Source organism: Hippoglossus hippoglossus, chromosome 1, assembly GCF_009819705.1.
Source record: "Hippoglossus hippoglossus isolate fHipHip1 chromosome 1, fHipHip1.pri, whole genome shotgun sequence".
NCBI classification, from domain to species: Eukaryota; Metazoa; Chordata; class Actinopteri; order Pleuronectiformes; family Pleuronectidae; genus Hippoglossus; species Hippoglossus hippoglossus.
Window position 1 is genome coordinate 706,303 of NC_047151.1, and position 23,276 is coordinate 729,578.

A 23,276-nucleotide genomic window follows, 5' to 3' on the forward strand; every position below is an offset into this window, starting at 1 on the left:
CAGGCTCACGTTGACAGGGTTAGGGTTAGATGCTAGATGCCAGGACTGGACCTGTATTTGCATTAACATGATTTCACTGGCTAGCACATGCACTTGTTTTAACACAATTTCATTGGCTGCTGCCTGTGCTACTGCTGATGCCTTCTTCACTTCATCCTCATGTTTGAAAAGATGTTGGGAATTGCCGGATCTCTCTGAACTACAAATCAACACACAAGACAAAAAGAATCAGAGTGATAAGTGGTTTTGTTAGTCAAATTCCTCTGGAGCCGCAAACATTTTTGTAGCCTACCTCTTCTTATATGGATCAAGTATGGTTACAGTGCAGACATATCAATGGATGCAGCACACAGAGGTCACAGTACACAGTGGCCCTAAGGGTCAACACACATTTCACAAAACACAAGTAGTGTTATATTACATTTTGTGAAAATGTGTGTTTTGATGGCCATAGTATGTTAAAGTTACTTGAAAGCTAGAATGGTATTCTCACTGAAGAAATGAACTTGAGGCTTTTTTGTTAATTACGTATGTCATAGTATTAAATTATTCTTAATATGAATTCATCAACTCACGGTTCAGAGGCCAGCTGGCAGCCAGTCCACACATGCTTGTTGTGCGGTGTCATTATATAAACTCCTCTAGCTATAATGTAGTGAACTCTCAGGTTCCTGTGGCCTCACCGTGGTTTCATAAACGTTGCTTTACGTTCAGCTGTCGTGCCTCATCGGTATTCCTAGCAACCCTCGGCGCGCGCCCCAGTCCAGCAGTAGCGGTGGCACGCGCATCTCCACAGAGAGAGAAGACAGCATCCGCAGAGCTCGAGACGCTCGAGAGCGAACCTGGAATCACGCCATGCACTCGCATAGCGTGTGATGTCGGTGATGTTTTGGTAGGAACCTGCCGTAGGCTGCGGTGACGTTGCGCGAGGAGCAATACCAGCACCATGAAGCTGCTGTTTGTGGTGACACTCTTATGGCGCGAGGCGTTGTGCGGATCTCCGAGCGTCCAGATCGGTAGGATTTTCATTTGTGCCATCGCGTCACCGTTGTCATCTGTACCTTTTGTTCCTCTTGCTTGTTCCTCTTTTCTCATTCATCGTATCCATGTCTCCCAACCATCAGTGTGGGCCTCTCTCATCTCTCCCGTCTTCGTACCACTGTCACTGAGGAGAGGCCTCATCTCACTACGGACTGCTCCAATTCTGTCAACATTCTGATCTTATATATGTAGGCTGTTATTATATGCGCGTGCACTGCAGTGTGTGGTTTGTGTGCGCGGTATACGCGTGTTTGTATTCAAGGTGTTAACTGGCACAAAGCTAAAGGCAGGTACATCCTAGATGATTCAAATTCAGCACTTCAGACATGTTTCATTGTTGGACCTTCAAACACAGGTATGTATGACGACCCCTACAGGACAGGATTTTCAGCTGCATTCCATCTCATTCAAATCTATACAATTAGACACAAATTGCACGAATGGCTCTTCTATTGTTAGCTGTTTCTATTGTTAAACATAAAATCAAGTGATCCGAATATTTTGTATTACTAAGGATTGTGGATTATCCTCTTTACGCAGTGGTTGAAAAATGTACTCATCATTACAAAGATTTCTGTCACAGTCAACAATTTGTCTTCAAAAGACTCATTGCTTTGATAAACAAAGACATTTCTTCAATGACAATTCCTGGAGGGGGACACCATAGGGGACCAGTATAGTATATATATATATATATATATATATATATATATATATATATATATATATATATATATATATATATATATGTCTCAAAGAATAGAAATAAGGTGATTTCCATACTCCTACACAGTTCAACACAACAACAACTAATCACTTTACTTTTTACCTTACAAAAACTAACAAGCTTACCTGAGACGCCCTCTGCCTGACTGCCCCTGCCTGTCTATGGCCAGCTCCTCTCTCTGAGTTGCCTTTGCCTGATGACACATTTGTGAAACATTTCCACAAGCACTTAATTACTTTCTTATATCAACTTGCATTTGATATATCTGGGTCCTTATACTTACTTGTCATTTTGGTGCAGTGAAAAAATATTGGATACCTCCTCTTTGCAGGTTATTTATAGTAGTACATCCATTAACCATGCTAAAGCAAATAATATGCCTAATTAGATTTAGTTTTCCTGAAGAAGCACATCTCTAATGTTTTGCTGTCAATGTGTACAAGTCCACAACATTATAAAGCCTACAATACACTGAACCTATATAACAGCGTTTGTTGTAATTTTGTCTTGTTTCAATGAATTAAGACTTCATTTATTTAAAAAATAATACAGTAATTGCACCATGGTAGTCATTTTACATGCAGTAAGAAAAAACAATGTACTTAGAACCAAATTGTTTTGGATAAGTTCATCTTAAATATTATAAATTGATACTACTTTATTATCTACAACAGATCACATATTTTTGTATGAAAATCTTAATTTTTATTGTAACCAAGCATTCTGTATCATATATACACATCTGACATTCGCAAAACAAACGGCTTGAAAATTGGATGAGAATTCATGCCTTACATGAGCATTAAAAGATGCAGGTATGTAGAGTCAAGATTCAACTGTGAGGTAAAACAAACAAAAATATGCAGTGTGGTTAAAAATATATGTTTTTTGCTATTGAGTAGTAGAATTAAGGCAATGTGTCTTACACATCCTCTGACAACAACTGTTGCAGAGCTGCGACTTACAGGAAAACTAAACTGGAGCACATCGCTCTGAGAGAGATAGAGAGAGAGAGATAGTGTTTGGGGGGGGGGCGGGGGGTGAGCAATGTACAAACCACTGTGAGGGATGGAGAGGGGGGGTGCAATATGTCAAATCTTAAGAATGCATTATTTTTGCACCTATAATTAGCGATCATGTGTTCAGTCAGTGCATATTGTATTACTATTAAAATGTATGTAGGCAATATCAAGGCTTATGTTTGCTTTGATATTGAGAGGGACGACTCTCTGAATTGGGGTGGGGGGTTGGGGACCTGTGTATATAAATAGTGAGTTGTACATGTGTACAAACATCTGTGAAGTGCGACTAAAAATGTTCCTTGGTCGCACCGGTGCGGCAAACATTTAGCTGGTGTGTCTCTGTATTTGATCGAGTTGTGTCGCTTCCTCATCTCATTTCCTCTGCGGACTTTATACTCGCCCCCACTCACTCACAGACTGACAAACGTGAAGCGGAGAAGAGGAGGTGAACGAGGCGATGTATGTCGAACCGTGGAAACAAAAACTGATTACAGGGTTTCCAGTACGGACAAACGCTGTAAAACGATTAGGATCAGAGCAGAAGCAGTGGTTGGTTTGTACTGTCTCTGGCTGGGTGTCCTACCTCCTCACTCATGCTGACCTGCGCTGACTTTACACTTTAACTATAAACGCCAACACCAATCACAAGTTATTAGGACCTGAATAGTACATTATTTTTGTGCTTGTTTGTGTCGCTGGAGAGATTATGAAACACATATTTAAAGAGCAGACACACACACGCACACAGATTCCTAGGTGAAGCACTCTAATACTAACCTAATACAATACAAAGCTAAAATCTCATCTAAATCATTACCATCCTGTTCACTGAGCTGGCAACATATATCCTATGCCAAATGTTTAATATTAATTTAAGAGCAATTTTGTTAACAGAGCAACAGAGTCCATTTTATTTATTGTTTTGGTTGTATGTGGTTTATTTTTTATTTATTTTGGATATTTTACTATCTTTAATTCTCATTCAAATGTCAGACTGAATATTCTTTAGAATTAAGTTCATTGCTCTTTGAAAGGGTGTACTTGCATGATTATGCTGTAATATTATCATTGTACCAGTGGTTTCAAATCTTTTCATAATGATGACAATAATATCATCTATCACAATAATTTCTTGTACAAAATGTCGTCCAACAGAATTTGTTATTGTGAAGGGCCTACCTCGATATTTTTAATAATGCACCAAGTTAGAGGTTTCCTTAACAGTTTACAGCTTTCAATTCCTCAGAATGATTATTATTATTTTATTTTTTATTGTGAGAAAGTACAAAACAAGACATGATGAACATTCAGGATTGACACGAGGAGGGAGGACATACAAAAACTGGGAGTTGGCACTATTTGTTATAGAGAGATATTATAGTAGTGTGTGCAGGTGTGTTGGTGAGTGGATAGAATTAGAAATAAAAATAGAGAGGATAATAAAAACTGAAGGGAAGAGAGAGAGAAAAAAAAAGTTGCCTTGCCCTTCATGGGGGTGGAAAACCGATACCACCATCCTCACAGCATCCCCTCCCCCTCCACTTGAAAATGAGGACAAGAATTAAAAGGGGCCTGATCTCGTCAGCTGCGCCTACACCCTGGGGAGGGAGCTAGCCGATGGAGATTAGAACCCAGAACTCCTTCACGGAAACTTGCATCCTTCAGGCCCAGTGGGGAGAAGACCTTTTTCTTCTTTTTTTTTTCCTCCGAGAGGGGAGGAGGGATTGGGTGGGAGTGTGTTGCTAGGAACAGTGAAAACAAGACCAATCAATGAATAAATGAGTGAGTCAATTCATTAATAATCAATAGAAATAAATAAATAAATGTAAAAGAAGGGAGGGGAGTTGGAAAGACAAAAATAACTAATGATGACAGCGTGCTGTGTGTTTCTGGTGTGTGCAGTGCTGTATGGAAAGCTTGGGTGTTGGTTGCAATGATATTACTGACTAAATAGCATAATAATAATATATAAATGAACAGTGATGTAATTATTTAAACTATTTTGACGCTCTCCACATAAATGCACTAAGGTTTCAGTGGTGAAAAACTGATTATAGCCATTATAGCATCCAGGTGGCCCCTCTGGCCCCCTCTTGGCAGCGCCACTGTATTGACGTGCATTACCCGGCGTATGACTCTGCTTCTCTGCTCTTTTCTAATCACTCCCATGTAGAACTGATCTTTATAATAACTTGTTGAATTCATATTTACATGTTCATGGATAAACGAGGCATCGCTTCTTCTGCAACAATGAAGTTAAAACACTGCGTTGCATCATAATCTGAGGGAAGAACCTCTTTTCTATCTGCTTCAGTGTTTGTATCTGTGTTGACCTGCTTGTCTATGTCGCTCTTCACACAAAGTGACGATCACATTTATTTAGGTATTAATCGATGGTGTGAGATCATGAATCCGGATCGTTCTAGTCACGTCTTGTCTCTTATTGTGTGTGGCAGGTGAACTCAATGTGTTTAAATTTGTGCCTCATAAGCTCTTGAGCATGTACCTTTAAGTAAATTATTGTAATTTAATGACAGTTGTTAACCTTCACTGTGAAAAGAGAGTTCTTGAAATGCCAGTGTGATGCTCCTAATGTTACTGAAAGCTGTACAGATGTTTCTTTGGACACACAGGGCAGCTAAGAAAAGCACAGGTTTGCAGCTCTACACCCGATGTCTTCACTGTCATCACAACCTTCTGCATTGAACACTGCATAGGGCTGCACTGTCTTTGAAGATACGTGTGTGCACACCTGACTAGAGACCATTTATCTATCAAATTTTATTTGTATAGCCCATATTCACAAATCACATTTTGTCTCATAGGGCTTTAACAAGGTGTGACATCCTCTGCCCTTAACCCTCATCTACCAGAGTAAGGAAAAACGACCAAGACAAACCTTTTAACAGGGTAAAAAGAACGTAGAAACCTCAGAGAGAGCCACATGTGAGGGATCCCTCTCCCAGGACGGACAGAAGTGCAATAGATGCCACGTGTACATGCCAGATTTAAAGGGTCACACTGGGACATTTTCCAAACTAAGTCCTGCTCATAAATGTTGTATTACCTTATATAAAGTTTACATTCTCTCTCATCCAAAGAGACCGATCTGAATTATGTAGTAGACTATTGGTTGTGACCCGGCAACAACTGTGACTGTTCAGTCACAATCTGTTTCATTAGAGTTAGACAGATAACTAAGACTTATGAAGCTGGTCAAGTAGCTATCTACACTGTTGTTAGGCTTAAACTGGTGGCTACTATAGGCTGATTGATTATGACTGGATGGTATGATGCTTTGCTCTGTCAGCAGGCCTGTAGCCAGGATTTAAGTAATAGTGGGGGTCGGAGGGCAGCATCCCAGGAATTTCTGGGGGGATTTCCCCGATCTAAACATGCACATTTTAAGATGTTTGGAGAGCAACTATTGGATAACAGTAGCTTCCATCTGCAGCGATGGTTTCGGCGTCTGTTCTATTTTTTCCACTGGCAGCGAGCAAATCGGGCCAGAAAACCCGCTGAAATAGATTTTAAAAGATATAAATGATATATTATATATGATATAAATGATCAAATATGCATCCCATGCTTTTGATTTTCCTGCTGTTCTCCTGGAGTTTCAATTTCCCAGATTTTTACCCCACATGATGAAATTTCAAAAGGCAGAAGAAGAGCTGCAGCAGAGTTTCAAATTGGATTAGCGCCATCTTGGCAGTTTGGAGCCGGACACACCCACTTACACCGGCTACCAACAACACAAGCTCTCGACTGTGCTGTGAAATGTAGCTGCTAACACAGTTAGCTTCCGTCCTCTGAGGTAAAGTTCATAGCTAAATGTTAAAATAATCTAAGCTTGTTGTAAACATTTCCATATTATATTTCAGAGCAGTAATTAATTGTAGCTGAAGTTAGCATGTCAAAGCTAATGTGAATTAGTGCCACCCCTCTAATTACCCATCAAGCCTTCTTATACGTGGTCAACCCATCCTGCTCCATTTGTCTCAGATCTCTTGAAGACAGGCAGACCGAGCTTCACGATCGGCTCTTAAAAAAAAAAAGAATGCAGATCAGCACACCTGAATCGGAGACAACCTGTATGATGACCTGTTCGAAGCCAATTATCCTCAATGCCATCACTCAGTTAGGCAACAGCCAAAAGTCTCAGCCGAGCCACCTGCACCTAGTGGTCAAAATACCACAGCCTCGCCGGCATTTACATTCAAACTCCGTCAACGAGACTCCAACTGAATGTTGGAGTCTCATAATGTTGACACCTTATTGGCTAAAGAGGTCAAGAAGGATCATTATAGGCCCATTCGACAGTTCATAAGCCCACGAAAATACTCCTGTAAAAGGAGGGTAATAATAGACTTGTCTTCCCTACACGGCTCATACATTCCAAGCATTAACCTCTCATTCCCAGTTCTGATTTCTCCATGCAATGTGCAACAATCCACCATGCCATCACTCTCATCCACTTGGCCAGCCAGAGAGCTTGGCTGTCAAAAGCCGACATCACCAGCGCCTTTAAAGTCTTGCCCATCCATCCAGACAAATTGTTTTTGGGGCTTTTGGCCCCAGAATCGTATACTCACCCCATTCCAGTCCCTCCATTTTCAGCCACAATTTTCCACCAGCTCCATAGTTGGAAATCATCGTGCATGCCTCCTACGAAGCCATCCTTAACAGCCCCAAGCACTCTCTCAGCCTACTTTACTGGCCAGAATTGTTTCAAGGTATTTCACACCACATACCACCTGTCCCTCTGACTCTTTTTGTGGTCCGACATCAGCTTGGGCGAATGCCTGAGACGGAACCCCCGCACAGAGTCTCCATCTGCCCAGTCCACAGCATATCCTCCCAGACCAGCCTGACAGAGACATTCTTCATCCATCTTCATCCTCCCCCTTAACATCCATTTATCCATCCACAATATACAATACAGCCTGAATTTCCATCAAATGATTTAATGATACATGGTTGTGGAGTGGTCCATACTAGTGAAATTAAAATAGTAATTAAACTTAGGCTCGGGAGCGGGACCACGCCTGAACCACTCCTCTAATTACCTATCAACCCTTCTTATACCTGGTCAATCCATCCTGCTCTGTTTGTCTCAGATCTCTCGACGCACCCTCCCTTCCCCTCATCCATTTCCATCCCTACCTACATCACTTTCAGCTCATCTGGTGCATATTTCTCTCATGTCTCTCCCTAGGTTCTGTCTGGTGGTCTGACATCAGCTTGGGCGGAAATGTGCCTGAGAGGGAACCCCCACTCTGAGTCTTCATCCTCCCAGTTCAGCCTAACAGAGACATTCTTCATCCATCTTCATACTCGCCCTTCACATCCATTCATCCATCTATCTTCATTTAGTCAATATCCTATACAGCCTGAATGGCTGTGGCAGGGTCCATGCAAGTATAGTCACATTCAATCCAGGTGAACTTCTGGTTGGGCAGTTCCAGCGATTTACTATTGAAGACTCTTCATGTCACACTGTTAAGCACTTACCTTTGAAGGTTGTGACTGTCGAACGTGATCCATCAACTAATGCTAGTTTTATAGTTTTTAAATTATGCTTTAGAATTGTTACTACCACCTCTAAAATAGAAAAAATTAAGTCAAAGGAAAAAGCTATCAGCTAACTAGCTAGCTTGATTAGCATTGTAATTCACAGTCACATTTACACTTCTGCCTCTCAATCATCGGTGAGTCTATGTGTCAATCAAACAGACACTAAAACTACCAGACTTTTAGCCTTAATAGCTAATTAATTATGATACTGTTTTCAGGTGGATCACCATACACCAAATACATATCCAGTGCGCCCTTATTATCATGGCAGCGTATTTAAACTGCTTTGATTAAAACTCCTCTCATCTATTTGCTGCAACATTGCTCACCCGAAAATATTGCAAAATCCCCACTTCCACCCCAGCATCTACCTATAGATTTTGCTGTACATATTTTGAAGTTACATGACAGTTCATTATAATTGTTTGTTACCAATGAGTTGACTGGCCTCTTAAACAAATTGGTGGACAAATTGTCGACAGTTGTTTCCCAAGCATGGTTAAAACCCACCAAACCCATCTGTCAAATATTACATCCAGGGGTCATTAGGCCAGAGTTCAACAGAGTGCTATCAACAATTTCAATTGTAAAATCCAGTGGCAGCAGTGGGGAATCAATTTATTGGGGCCGGCGCAGTGTTGGGGGAAACTGAGGCCAGACTCAAAAACAATACAACACACAATGGTAAATCGTTTGTATTTATATAGTGTTTTTCTAGTCTTGATGACCACTCAAAGCATTTTACAGTACAGTTTGCCATACACCCATTCACACACACATTCATACAGTGCATCTATTCGCAGCACTTTCTTGTTCTATGAGGGGCAATTCAGGGTTCAGCATCTACAAGCCAGTTGGCCTCAGTGTACCCTCAGGTCCGGCTTGTAACGCTATTGCAATTAAAAGCCTGGAACACCTGATGACACAAAGGTACACAAATGAAGATATGTCACTAACATCCACTGGAGTCTGCATGAACGGGACCAAAGGTGTTATTGATGTGTAAGGCCCTATGAGACAAATTGTGATTTGTGAATATGGGCTATACAAATAAAATTTGATTGATTGATTACCCAAGGACACTTCAGCAGATGTTTTAGGTCTCGCACCCCTGTCATTGTCCATAAATGTCTGGGGTGCAGAGAGCTGCGTCCCTTGGAAAATCTGCAACAACCAATTAAAGAACAGCCTCAGGTCCTGTGGTTGCCAAAACTTTCTTAAACTCACTTACATTCACTCTTGTTTGGCCGGCGCATTGTAAGAGTAAACTATTATTATCTAATTAAATTATGTTTTAAATGTTTAAATAGGCTTTTTTTTCTCAGCATGTTGGAGGGGGCGGCGCCACTGGTAAAATCAAAGGGCTAATGTGTTTTTTTCTCCTGATACTGATCTGAGTTTTAATGTGGTGTAAGCCTGCGACATTAATGTTAATGATTCTAATTATCAACTGAGAAGCCCCTGAAGGTACTTTGATCAACACAGTATATGTGCATGACATGCTGTACATGTCAAGAGGCTTTTCTTAACACTACTCAACTACCAAATTAAGTTATGGAAACAGAGAGGGGTGATAGGAATAAAGGTTCTGTGCTGCTGTGATGCTTTAGCTTCGGAGCTGAATACAGGAATGCTGGCTACACTACTTTTGAACCAGATGTTTGTAAAACATTATGTAGCCTACTGTCCACTGCTAACAGCATTGTTAGCCAAGTAGGCTCTATATGTTGTACCAGGACTTTAACTGCGTAGAAATATACTTGTCACATCACAAATTTATTAAAATGTGCCTTAAAGATAATAATGTGAGACGAATGTGGCTGTTACAGGAGTCCAGGGTGACCGGGCCACTCTGGTGCCCTGAACTACAACTGGGCTGAGGAGTGGATAATAATAAATAGTAGTAATACATTTGAATGCATTTAGAATTTCATGCCCATTTGAATATTACACTCACAAACCATATGAACTGTACTTTGAGAGAATAATGTGTTGCTGTGACCTTTCCTCCTGTTTTAAAAACAGCTGTGATGTGATCCTTTTTGTGTGACAATAATGGAAAATTTGTTTTCTATAAAACTGCAATCATATGTGTAGCTGAAGAGAAGATGAGCCTTGAGAAGTCATAGTTAAACAAGTCAACTTGGCATGTTCATCCTGGTGACTGCAGGTTAACTGCTGTTGAATTACTCCAATGACTTTGAGTCAACAAAGAAACATTGCACGGGTTACACACAGAAAAAGGAAAGTTACCCACTGAATTTGCCTCAGACATCACTGCTGAAGCTTTGCTTCAGAATGTCTTTTTATACACAGAACAAGGACTGACTATGGCCCTTCATCTTTTTTAACTGTTGTCATGGCATAAGGGGATCTCTTCATGGCCACCATGCACAGGAGGATTGACTTCAAAAGCCAGTAACTCAGTGAACATATGGTATGCGAAATAGACTTCAATACAAAACTTCAAATATCCCCAAAAGTACTTGTTCGTATGTATTTTATTATTTTAAGTATGTTCTTTCTTTCGTGATACTGTGCTGATTGCTTTTTATTTCTTTACTTATTTCCCTATCACATGTATTGACATTTTGTTATTGTCAACAGTCTTGCTGTGTTTTTTTTTTTAGTCCTGTGGAGCTCTCTCTGTGTGTGTGTGTGTGTGTGTGTGTGTGTGTGTGTGTGTGTGTGTGTGTGTGTGTGTGTGTGTGTGTGTGTGTGTGTGTGTGTGTGTGTGTGTGTGTGTGTGTGTGTGTGTGTGTGTGTGTGTGTGTGTGTGTGTGTGTGTGTGTGTGTGTGTGTGTGTGTGTGTCATGGCAAAATTTGTCGTGGGAGAGTGAACTACCAAAGAGGAGGTTCTGGATATTTAGACAGGTATATGTCTTTGCAGAGACCACACAAACTGACAACAGCCAAGTTTAATTTAGGCCTGTCATCAAGTTGATTTGTCACATTTGATCTAATGAACCATCAGCATGTTCGTTCTTTTAACCCACAGCACCAGCTAAAACTGTTTAGTAAAAGCATTTTTATTACTAGAAAATGACTTCTGTCAAGTCTGTGTATGTCCTCTTCTTCAATAGAGTGGGTCATCTTCTAACCAGAAGCTCAGTGGTTCCATGGGCAGGATACTGAAATGAACTGTGGGCCAGATACAGATCGCCCCTGACAGCTGTGCCGTTCTCACAGTACAGTGCCTTAAGGGTTATCAAGACTAGAAAAGCGCTATATAGATACAGACCATTTACCATTTATAAGGCACATATACAGTAAGAATATATAACTTTCAAAGAGGACATTTGATTTGTGAACCTTTTAAAGGTCATTTACAATGATCCAACTATTACTTTATACAGGTATTAATTTATTGTAAAACACACCTACATGTATTGAAAAATCTAACAAAACAAAAAACCAGCACATAAACTGCAGTTTTATTAAGCATTGAAAATAAGAAACTATAATTAAAATGTCCAGCATTTTGGCAGTTTCGGCCCTCTGTATAGACGTTCATGAAGTAGACTGAACATAACTGACTCATTTAACCGCCTTGGTATTTCATTGTACAATACCAATTTTTCTTTGATTTGAAAGAAACTCAGAGAACTAAAGCTGTAAATGCACTCACTTATTGCAATATTAAAAATATTAAAGTAGGACTGTCATGTTAACAACTTTTTTGGCTGATATATTGTACCAGAAAGTATTGTGACAAATTATATTATTTTGTAACCATTATACCACTAATATGAGAATGTTATAGCATAATCATGGAAGTACACAAAAGAGCAATGGACTTAATTCTTTAGAATATTCAGTCTGACATTTGAATTAGAATTAAAGATATTAAAATATACCAAATAAATAAAACCTAAATAAAATAAACCACACACAACTAAAACGATAAATAAAATGGACTCTGGCCCTGTTAACAAAATATTATCTTGAATAAATATTAAACATTTGGCCCACAATGTATGTTACCAGCTTAATTAACAGGATGGTTACGATTTAGATGAGCTTTTAGGTTTGTATTGTATTACATTAGTCTTTCAGCGTGTTCACTAGGGTTGTGTGTGTCTGTGTGTGTGTGTGTGTGTGTGTGTGTGTGTGTCTGTTCCTCTCTGTCGCTCTTCACACACAAACTGACGATCACATTTATTTAGTGATGAAGCAATGGTGTTGGGACCATGAATCTGGATCGATTCGAGTCACTTGAACAGGATCTCCTGGCTGTGTTATGACTGAGTCATAATGTTTGAATGTGTGTAATTTATGGTGTTGTTCTCCCTCTGTCAAGGCTTTTCTTCTGTTGTTGGCGAACTTTCTCCAGTCTCTCAGCTGCTTGCTGGTATGCCAGTTTAAGTATCTTGTGGTGTAGCTTGACCCAGTCTGTATGAGGCTCCTCTGGTTCACCTCGAGTGCAGAGCATTACATCCATGGGAAGGCGTGGGTGCCATCCAAACAGGAGGTAAGAGGGGGTTTGTCCAGTAGAGCAGTGAACAATGTTTTTATACATAAACGACAGGTCCTGTATGTATTCAGGCCACCGCAGTTTTTGATTCTCCTCTGGAGTACCAAGGAGAGAAAGCAGAGTGTGCTTAAAAACGTTCACAGACCCCATTTCCTTACGGGTGATAGGGGTTGGTCATGCTTTTTGTTTTCCCATAGAAACTACATAACTCTTGCAGGACAGCAGATTCAAAGTTAGCCCCTTGATCAGAATGAAACCTCCTTGGGCTACCTACAAATTGAATGGCATGTTTCCAGATAGTCTTGGCTGTGGTATAGTGTGGGAATAGTTCCAGGCAGGGACACAGGAAGGTCTTCATCTGTATTTACTGATTGACTTGTCTCCAAGGGCTTTTGTGACAGGGCATCTGCTTTGGCATAGGCCTTTCAAGCCAGGAACTTTAGGTCAAAGTTGTAACTTGCCAGCCTGGCTGCCCATCTCTGCTCCAGGCTTCCCAGATTGGCTGTCTGCAGATGAGAAAGGGAATTGTTTTCAGTAAATACAGTGAAGCGAGAACCCAAAAGATACTTGTGAAATTGTTCTGTTACTGCTCCATTTTAATGCTCAGTTGGGTGCAAGCTCCCCCTGGCAAAAGCAATTACCCTTTCCACTCCATCTGGAATCTGGCTTAGCACTGCCCCCAACCCACACTTGCTGGCATCTGTGTAAAGAATGAAGGGTAGTGAAAAGTTGGCAAAGGAAAGAACAGGAGCTTCTTTCAAGGCTTCCTGCAAACCTTCAAATGCTGCTTCACATTCAGAGGTCCATTTTGTCAATGGAGGGCTGGCTCTGAAAGTTTGTTTTTGAGGGCGTCAAACAAGCAGTGCATGTAGTGGGGCAGCTAGTCTAGCAAAACTTTAAATGAAGCGGTGGTAGTAACCTACCAATCCCAGAAAACCCCTTAGCTCAGTCATAGTTCTCGGTTGGGGCCACGCTAATACAGCTTTCACCTTCTCTTCCATGAGGGTGACAACTTTCTCCGTCTCCACATGGCCCAGGTACGGACAGATGGCTGGAATAGGTGACATGCTGAGCCAAGCTAGTGAACACCTGCTCAAGATACTTAAGGTGATTGGTAAAGTCAGGAAAACACAATAACATCATTCAAATAAATCAAAAGAGACTCAATGTACATCTCACCTAAGCAGGATTCCATCAATCTTTGGAAGTTTGCAGGAGCATTACACAGCCCAAAAGGCATCCTGTCAAACTCTTAAACGCCCATGGGAGTTGTGAATGCAGTTTTCTGGTGGTCATCTGGGTGGACAGGCACTTGCTAGTATCCGATGGCCAGGACAAGGGTGGAAAAAAACCTTGCCTGGGACAAGATGGTCAGTGATTCTTCAACTCTTGATAACTGGGTAACGGGGTGGCTCTGGCTGAGCGGTAGAGAGGTAGAGCGGTCTTCCTCCAACCAGAAGGTCGGCAGTTCAATCCCAGTCTTCCCCATCTGCATGCCGAAGTGTCCTTGGCCAAGATGCTGAACCCTGAATTGCCCCTCATAGAAAAAAAAAAAAAAAAAATAGATGCACTGTATGAATGTGTGTGTGAATGGGTGAATGGCAAAACTGTACTGTATAGCGCTTTGAGTGGTCATCAAGACTAGAAAAGCTCTATATAAATACAAACCATTTACCATTTAATGGAAAAGCGTCTTTGCGAGTAGCTGCATTTACCTTGCGATAATCAACACATAATCTCAGGGTGCCATCTTTTTTTCCTGGCTATTTGCCCCAGCGGGTTGGCTTCCAATGGCAGTTCTTGTGGTTGCACTGCACCATCTTGGAACATAGTTGTCTAGGACCTTCTCACAACACTCCACTGTGACAGGTCCAATAGTGATGTCCAGCACTGCACAACCAACATAGGGGGTAGTCATTTGCAGCAGTCAAAGTCAGCCATGTGGAAGGACCTCTCAGTTTTACACCATTTTCACCAAACACTCGGTGAAAGGTGCTTTCTCTCAACATAGTGATATGTGCGCCAGTGTCCACAAGGCGAGGCATAATCTGCTCCAGCATTCTCACATTCATAACTGGACATTCACCAACCAGATCTACTCGGGAGGGCTCGTCACTGGACACTGTCTCTTCGTGCCCCACTGTCCATTTGCTGTCAGAGGGGCTTAGTAGTTTAAAGCCAATGGAGCAGCTTAGTTGCTTGGGTCAGGATTCTGACACTGGCAATTTCGTTGTAATTTCATTACAGTGCTGACAGATTGGTCCACCCTGTTCATCATATTTGGGGGTTGTGGATGCACTGAGAGGGACAGGAAAAGACTAAATAAATTGGTTAGGAGAGCAAGCTCGGTCTTGGACTGACCTATGGATTCCGCTGAGGAGGTTGGCGAGAGGAGGATGCTAGCAAAGCTGAATTCAATCATGGACAACACCTCTCACCCCCTGCATGACACTGTGGGGGCCCTTAGCAGCTCATTCAGCAGCAGACTGCTCCACCCACAGTGTAAGAATGCTTTTTATCATTTTAAAATTTTACTTTAATGCTTGCTCCTGTAACAAGTGAATTTCCCTGGTGTGTGGATCAATAAAGTTTATCTTATCTTATATTTGTTAAAGTGACAGATGGGAGATGCAGAATCAATCAAACAATCAATCAATCAAATTTTATTTGTATAGCCCATATTCACAAATCACAATTTGTCTCATAGGGCTTTAACAAGGTGTGACATCCTCTGCCCTTAACCCTCAACAAGAGTAAGGAAAAACTACTAAAAACCCTTTTAACAGGGTAAAAAGAACGTAGAAACCTCAGAGAGAGCCACATGTGAGGGATCCCTCTCCCAGGACGGACAGAAGTGCAATAGATGTCAAGTGTAAAGGAGAACATCAGAAAGATAAAGGTTTTAGCAGCATTGATTAGAATAAACACTGAGTAGCATAACTGAAGGTCAATGAATTGATGGATTATTGTCAGTAATGGTCGAGTATCTTAGGAGAAATATTATATAACAAGCAGTCTTGTTGTAATCATAGTCTATGGTCAGCAGCCACCACGATCATGATCCACAATCAAGATCGGATGCCACTATAGTCCACAGTCATTGTCCACTGCTGCCATCAGGATCCACCATCAGCTGCCACCCAGAATGACTACTACACAGTCTTCGCCCATTCAGCGGAGCATGGTGGACTGAACCGTGGCCATTAATTACAGTTCATTTACCATGAACAAACATCAGTGCACATGAGTGCCAACATACTAGATAATATTGTAATATAAGGACAGTAAATAAAAAATGAAATAGGTCTAATGTCATGGTCTAATCCCTCACTCAATACATTAGAGTATACAGTATTTTGTGTATATGCTGTTTATCCAATACATCTCCCCTTGGAGAAGTGTTCCTTCATGTTATGAACCCCATGTCTTAATGATGTATCTTCGAGAACTGACATGGTTCTCATATCCTTGACACTGGGGCTAAGATAAGCATGTTTTGATTTAACAGTATTGGCTATAATAAAGCTACTCAAATTCTGCCCCTTTCATGATAGTATTCTACAATGTTGTGTTTACCTCAGTATTTTTAAAATGTCAGGATATGGACTGTGTTTATTAACCTTTCCAGCACCCAATTCCATCTCACACTCCAATAACTGAGTTCTGCGCCATAATCTGAAGCTCGGACTGTGTGGTCAACTGCATTGCTTTTTGTTGTTGTTTACTTAGCTTCAGGTGTTCCAGTTTGAGCATCAGTGTATGCAGTCAGCCTGTACATGTGTGTCTTATATGCTTAGCTGTATGCATGTGCTGTTCTGGTGAAACCTACTCTCTTATTAATTAATTCTTCTGCCCAAAAATGTGTCCCTCTTCCTTTCATAAATAGAATGAAATAGAATGATCTTTATGAGAGCAAGTGGAGGACAAACAACAACAGTCCTTAAACCCAGCACACTGCATGTTTTAATCTCCAACTGGTTACACTCATAGAACAACAAAAGTGCTGCTAATAGATGCACTGTATGAATGTGTGGGTGAATGTAAAACTGTACTGTAAAGAGCTTTGAGTGGTCATCAAGACTAGAAAAGCGCTATATAAATACAAACCATTTACCATTTACTAACTGACCCAGACTCAAACAGACATAGTCCACCATGATGTCATCATTCATCATTACCCTCCATGTTTGCTGTAAATTGGGTAGTTTCAAATGTGTGTGCGTTGGTGGTTATATGAAGATAATTTTCCATGAACAATTTTTAGTGATTCATGGAGACCCAGATTGTACCCACTAAATATGTTCATATTATTTACAGATATTGAGCAAGGGAGGGTTTTCTCTTTGTCCAGTGGAGTTTCCAGGAAACATTAACAATGGTGGGAGGATCTTTTGGAAAGTGAAACAGGGCCCTTACTCACCAAGGTAATTTGCCTACACAACAAAATAAAAATATTGATAGTAGGAGAGGAGCAGGAGCAGGAGCCCACGTGACATCCAGCCTAAGTTAATGACCATTATTAATGGTGGCCTTGTTTCTGTTGGCAGAAGCTCAGCGAGTGTATTCAGACTTGACAGTCCCGCAGTCAGTGCAAGCAGCCATGGTTTCTTCATACAACACCACTCTCACTGCTCACGGTCAATCAGTCAGTGTGTACAACTATGACCTCATTCTGCCAGCTTCACCTCAACTACTGCAGCTGAGCTGAGGTATAATTTATTTTCTTAAATTGCTAAAGATCTTTTTCTTCCCCCGTCAGTGCGTGCTTGATAATACTGAAAAAAGAGACTGAATTGCAAACACATGTTGGTTTGCTCAGTGATTACATTTCATTCACTATAAATGGCTTGGTTAGGTCTAAAATCTAACTGAAAAATATTTTTAAAAAAGTTGAAAAAGACGAAAAAAAATAAACGTTTGTGAAATAGTGTTTTCAATGGATCATCCATCATGACTGGCTGATATGTCAAAGTGAGGCAGCTCCACTCAGGCTCCAGATGCTGCTGCTGGGACAGAGTGGGACTGTCGATGCAGCCAGACAGCAGTGCATGCAGAGAGAACCCTGGAGGCCTGTGACAGTGTACCACAGTCTGGCAGACTTAAAGGAGCAGAGTTATTTCATTAATGACTTGTCTTTAAAAGAAGAAGAGCTCTGATTTCCCCCAAAGTATGATCCACCTTTGTTTCTGCAGGTAATTAAGTTGCCATACTTCTGGTACATAAGAAAGTAGTTCAGTTCCCAAGCAATGTGTTTTCAAGTACTGTTCATCACCTCTCCCAAAGAGGTTGTTCTCACCCCTTTCCGTTTGTCAGGTTGGTTTGTATGTTTGTAAGCAAGGCAGTGGACCTCCACACAACATGGTAGAATGATGCAGTATGAGTCAGCGAAGAACCCTTTCAATTTTGGTGCAGAACCCGTTCAGGAGGCGGATCCAGGATTTTTTTTCCAAATCTTTAACATTGCGAGATTGTCCAAATTTTAACTAATTTCCAATGGAATAATTCACGGATAGTGATGGAAAATATTAGGAATATTTAGGGAACGGATAGACATATGATTTCTATTTATATCATTTCTACTGGGCCTTGGTGGAGGTATGCACTCAACAGATGCTTGTGTTCCTTTACAACATGGTTCCACACTACATTCACTACTGCGCCAGATGGCCAGCAATGCAAACTTACTTGTAAAATATACATTACTGGCTAACTATCACAATAAAACAGGTTCAGTTCTGTGCAGACTCTGTTTTGTAAAACCTTGTTCAGGTTGTGTTTATCAAACTTAATTTCAGTTTGTTTTCTGACCTGAAACCCCATGTTGTCCTCTCACAACCCCACCTAACTGTGTTTGCCTCAACTTCTCCCAATGGAAAGATTGATGGTTTTCTTTTTTCTTCGCAGTGTATCCTGCTATTGCGACTAATTGCTGCAAAGTCACGATTCAATCAATCAGTGTCAGCTGCTGAGTTGCTTCAGTCACATCTCATTTCATGATGGATATAGTATGAGATAAGGGAAAGACAGGAACAATCGTTTTTGACCCCAGAATAAAATTCGAATTAAGTGTTCAGCCCAAATCCATGACGCAAAAAAATGTCAATATCTAAATATTATCCAACCTTTAAAACACAACAAAGATTAAAGGAAAATCTTCAGCAGGTGAAACTGTTGTAACAGTGTCTTCACAGGTTTTAGAAAAAGAAAAAAATCAACCAGACAGCGAGTCCTCACTAACACCAAGAAAGTGGAGTACATTACACCCGACCTTCAATAACTGCACTGGCCTCTTTTATGTTAGGATAGATTCTAAAATCATCTTACTTGTCTTAAAAGCATTACCACTACAGGGTTCTTGGACCTGATTTACTTTACTGATTTATCTGGAGTCCTCAGGTCACCAGAGGCAAGTTTAGTCTTGCCAGAGTCAGAACCATGCAAAGCTAAGCAGCCTTTAGTTTTCCCCCATGTTTGGAACATGTTTGAGTTCTGTTCCGACTGTCTGATAATTTAAGACAGACCTTCAAACATTACCAATGAATTACATATCTAACACATGTAACCAAACTCTACTTTAGATTATATTCTTTGCCCGTAAAGCATGTAAAGCACACTGAAATGATTTGTTTTGTATCTACTCTGTGTATTCTAACTTATTCACTGTATTCTAGTTTCTACGCATGCCAATTGACTGATGGTGCAGTCAGAGGACATGTAGGGAGAGCACAGCTTCTCCTCACAGGAGGAATGTGTCTGTTTTTCTGAATAATAATGTTGAATGTTTAGATTGGGTGAGGTGGAGTCGGATTCAAAACAGCCTTTTTGAGGAATCTATTTATTTATCTTAAGTTCAAAGTTGAGCTTATTCCATGGTCTGATCAGACGACGTTTTATACCAAATATATCTAAATCATTGTTGGGTGTTTGTTGCAGAACGCTGACATAAAGGAGAAGCCCTCTCTAAGATGTGTGTTTGGGAAGGGCAGTGAAGTTATCATTACATACTGTTACACAGAGAGCTTTGATGCATGGCAGAAATAATGATGATAATGAAGGAACGGCACAGACACAGGACGTGAGACATGGGACAACAGCACCCCTATAGTTTTTATTTAAGTCTTTGTTTGATCACCTAGCTTTATGACCAAATAACAAAAACTGTCAGCCTCTCACATCATTCTATACATTGAGCCTGCTCTCATGATGTTTGAGTTGTTCCATGAACATTTACTACTAATTTTGTATACTATTTTTACTACTGACATGGCGTGTCCTGTGGAGGATCCCTGGGGAATAGGGTCCAGACCTACTCCACAGTTTGTCTTTCACACATGAACAATTTCTCTGTCCTTGTCCCAATTGTTGGATTGTTGTTTTTCATTATCCTTCTCACTATTTCAACCAAAGCAATGAACCCAACACAACATCAGACTTCAACATCCCACATAAAAGATCTATTTTTGCACTTGATTCTTCAGGAATTTAAGCACGGCTAAAAGAGATTTGCTATGCTAGATTTTGTCCTTCCGGAGAAAACCTGAGAAGTGTGTTTGATTTTAACTTTAAACAGATGCACAATATAAAATCAGCTGACTACAAAAGCCTAAATGAGACACATTTTGGGGATCAAAATGTTATGTGCAACATGCATCTAACCACATGTGATGATTCAGACGATTTCGAGCATATCCCATGCCTGAGCCAAAATAAAGTGGCTTTGAAGGGCAGAGCCACGTTTTGGCTCCTGTGCTGTGAGGTGCTTCAGGGTTCCCGTAAAACTGTGGAAATAAGCCTACAGAGAGATCTACCGACTGCTGCTGGTGGGTTTAAAGACGCTAAAAGAATGCACATGCATTAAGACTGCTGCAAATAGTGTAACACATGCTGGGAAATGCCAGGAAATGTGCAGCTGTACACACAAAAACGTTTATGTACTTGTGGTGAGGTGAGAAACAGAACCCAGGTTTGATCAAAGTTAGTTAGATAATAATAGCAGCAGGGAGGAACAAATCCTTAGGGATTCCACAAGCTGTTATTGAGATCAGTTCAGTTTCCATGCAATACTAATGGAGCATCAGTGTCGTTGCTCTAGCTGATGATGTTGCATGACCTCACTTCAAAAACCAGCGAGGATTATTTATATTTATTTGATGTTTTAAAAGAAAGAGTGATGCTTATTGTTCTTTACATACACACACACACGTCTTTTCAAACATACTAAGGAAAAGCAATGTCATTTAGTTATATTACAGCTTGCAGCTATTTGATTGCTTCCTCATTAGTCTACTCTACACTCAACACCTAATACAAAGAAAACACATTTCTTTGCAGAAAATATAAGGTAAAACAGACATTGACATACTGTGGCAATGTCCGATGCCACCGGGGTCTCCCACACACAGCCAGAGACAAAGGAGTTGTTTTTTCAGCATATTATTACTCATCACAGGAGCAAACATAAATTAAACTCAACTAAATTAAATTGCCAGTCGTTTCTGCTGGCGCCTCAGCAGGGAGCGCTAATTGGCCAATTGCTCCCAACTTTCAACTACCTGGTTCACCTGGTATATAAAACAATATATACACCTAAAAAAAAACAGAAGTGCAAATATGGTACGGTGCAGATTTTAGTGGAGTTATTGCAGATTGGAGGAGTTTAAAAGTCTAATGGCCTGGGGGATGAAACTGTCTCTGAGCCCGGGTGCTGCGGTACCGTCGGCTAGATGGCAGCAGGCAGAACAGTTTATGGCTGGGGTGGTAGGGGCCTTCTTCCTACACAGTCTGAGAGTTCTTCAGGTACTGATATGTCTTTCACTGAGGACATGCTTCCGTCTGAGAACTCAGCTCTGACCGGTTAGGTGCTGCAGTGATAAGTATCCTTCTGGGAGTTTCTCCCAGCCAGCATCTGCAGCACCTGTCTGAACACATTCCGATTGTTGTCAGTTTCTATTAGGATAACCATTTGATGTGGTGTATACAAAAACAGAGCAGATGTTTATGTCAATGAACGCACCTTTATTTTTCCAGGAGTTTTTTTCCTTGAATTAGTGGAAACTTTATATACTTTGTGAAATTCCTATGTTTAATGTTTCCTTCCTTTTAATGTGTTCAACATTAGATTAGAACAAACTCTTATTTGTGTAAAAAAAAACTGCTGTAAATCACAATTTTCCTGGCTGTTTCTTGCCTTCCTGCCACACTTTACTCCATGTTTGGGGTCAGTTGTCTGTCTGTTATTGTGTTGCTGTTCTTCCTCTTTTCAGGCAAAATATTGCATTAAAATGCATCATACTGCAGGACTACATGGTACAGAAGGTCCATATTCCAGGGCCACATCAGATGCCACCTGGTGGTTATTAGAGCACACAACAATAACCCTTTAGGTGTTGAATTAAAGTCAAAATGACCTCTACTGCCCCCTGATGGTACTGCAGTAACGATAGTGAACAAGGCTGTTACAGTTTGAGAGACAGCCGTCACTTTATTAAGTGCAGCAGTACAGTTAAAAAACAAGTACGACATACACAAAAACACCTCATACTCAAAACTGTGATCTTGTAATGTGTATTTTAGAATCTAATATATATTCAGCTGTTTATCTTCATGTTTTTCTTGTTTTCATGTCTCTCTTACCTTGGTCCTGTGTGTTTGTCTGTCCCAGGTGGTTTATTCCCCAGAGGTGCAGATCAGGAGTATAGTGCATTCAGAGTTGGCATGGTTCAGTTTGGGATGGCAGACTTCAGACTGACTCCACATATAGATAACCTGGAGGTGGCCAATAGCTTTGCTGTCACTAACTGCTGTAAGTATTGCTCTTCTCTTATTCCGAACAAAAAAAAATTACAGATGTTAAAAATATTAATAATTATTAACATTAGAGGTGTAGAGACTGATGTGTTTGCTGTATTGTTTCAATCTAATATCCATTTACAAATGTTATGGTATAAATGCTTCAGAAGAATATGAGCCCAGTGTCCCTGTTAAAAATAACAAGACACTAGCGTTATTTTATACTTGAGATCCAGTAACTGTGCAACAAAGACTAGAAATAAATGGAACGAGGACTCATGCATGCAGAATACTCTGTTTTCATCAGAGCATGATGTAACGGTGGCCTGAGGCTTAAAGCTCTGCTATACAAGTACAGTGCAGTGCATTGGATTAACATTGAGCTCCCTTTGTCTGCCATCTACACGCTTGTTCTGGACCTGCTTTAGTACAAAGTGTTAGGGGCTGGTCAGAGAACCCAAAAGCGGAACACAGAGACTGAGATAGGATAGCATAGGTAAACAGTCTTTCTTGAAACTTGCAAATGTCAGGTTGTGAACGATGGAACTGTGTCAGAGCTGGGTGCCGGAGGGGGGCCGATCTGAGGGAGGATCCAGAGCAATGTGGTGAATAGTAGAGTTCAGGGTGGTGGTTGGATTCCTGAGAT

General features: G+C 40.7%; 1 protein-coding gene across 5 annotated transcripts in view; it reads left to right on the forward strand.

Annotated features, from left to right (window-relative positions):
* The first annotated feature begins 760 nt into the window (after window positions 1-760).
* Window positions 761-23,276, forward strand: part of LOC117772311 (glutamate receptor 2-like) — a 58,404-nt gene continuing 35,888 nt past the window's right edge. For 2 of the 5 annotated variants that reach the window (XR_004615791.1, XM_034603447.1), the window contains exons 1-2: window positions 762-1,016; window positions 22,503-22,643. Coding sequence is in view for 4 of the 5 variants with exons in the window: in XM_034603447.1 (XP_034459338.1) it covers window positions 947-1,016; window positions 22,503-22,643 (211 nt within the window). In the remaining variant the exon portion in view is untranslated. Of the gene's footprint in view, window positions 1,017-22,502; window positions 22,644-23,276 lie in introns of all 5 variants that reach the window. The other 3 variants (XM_034603619.1, XM_034603531.1, XM_034603368.1) reach the window with 3 other exon arrangements.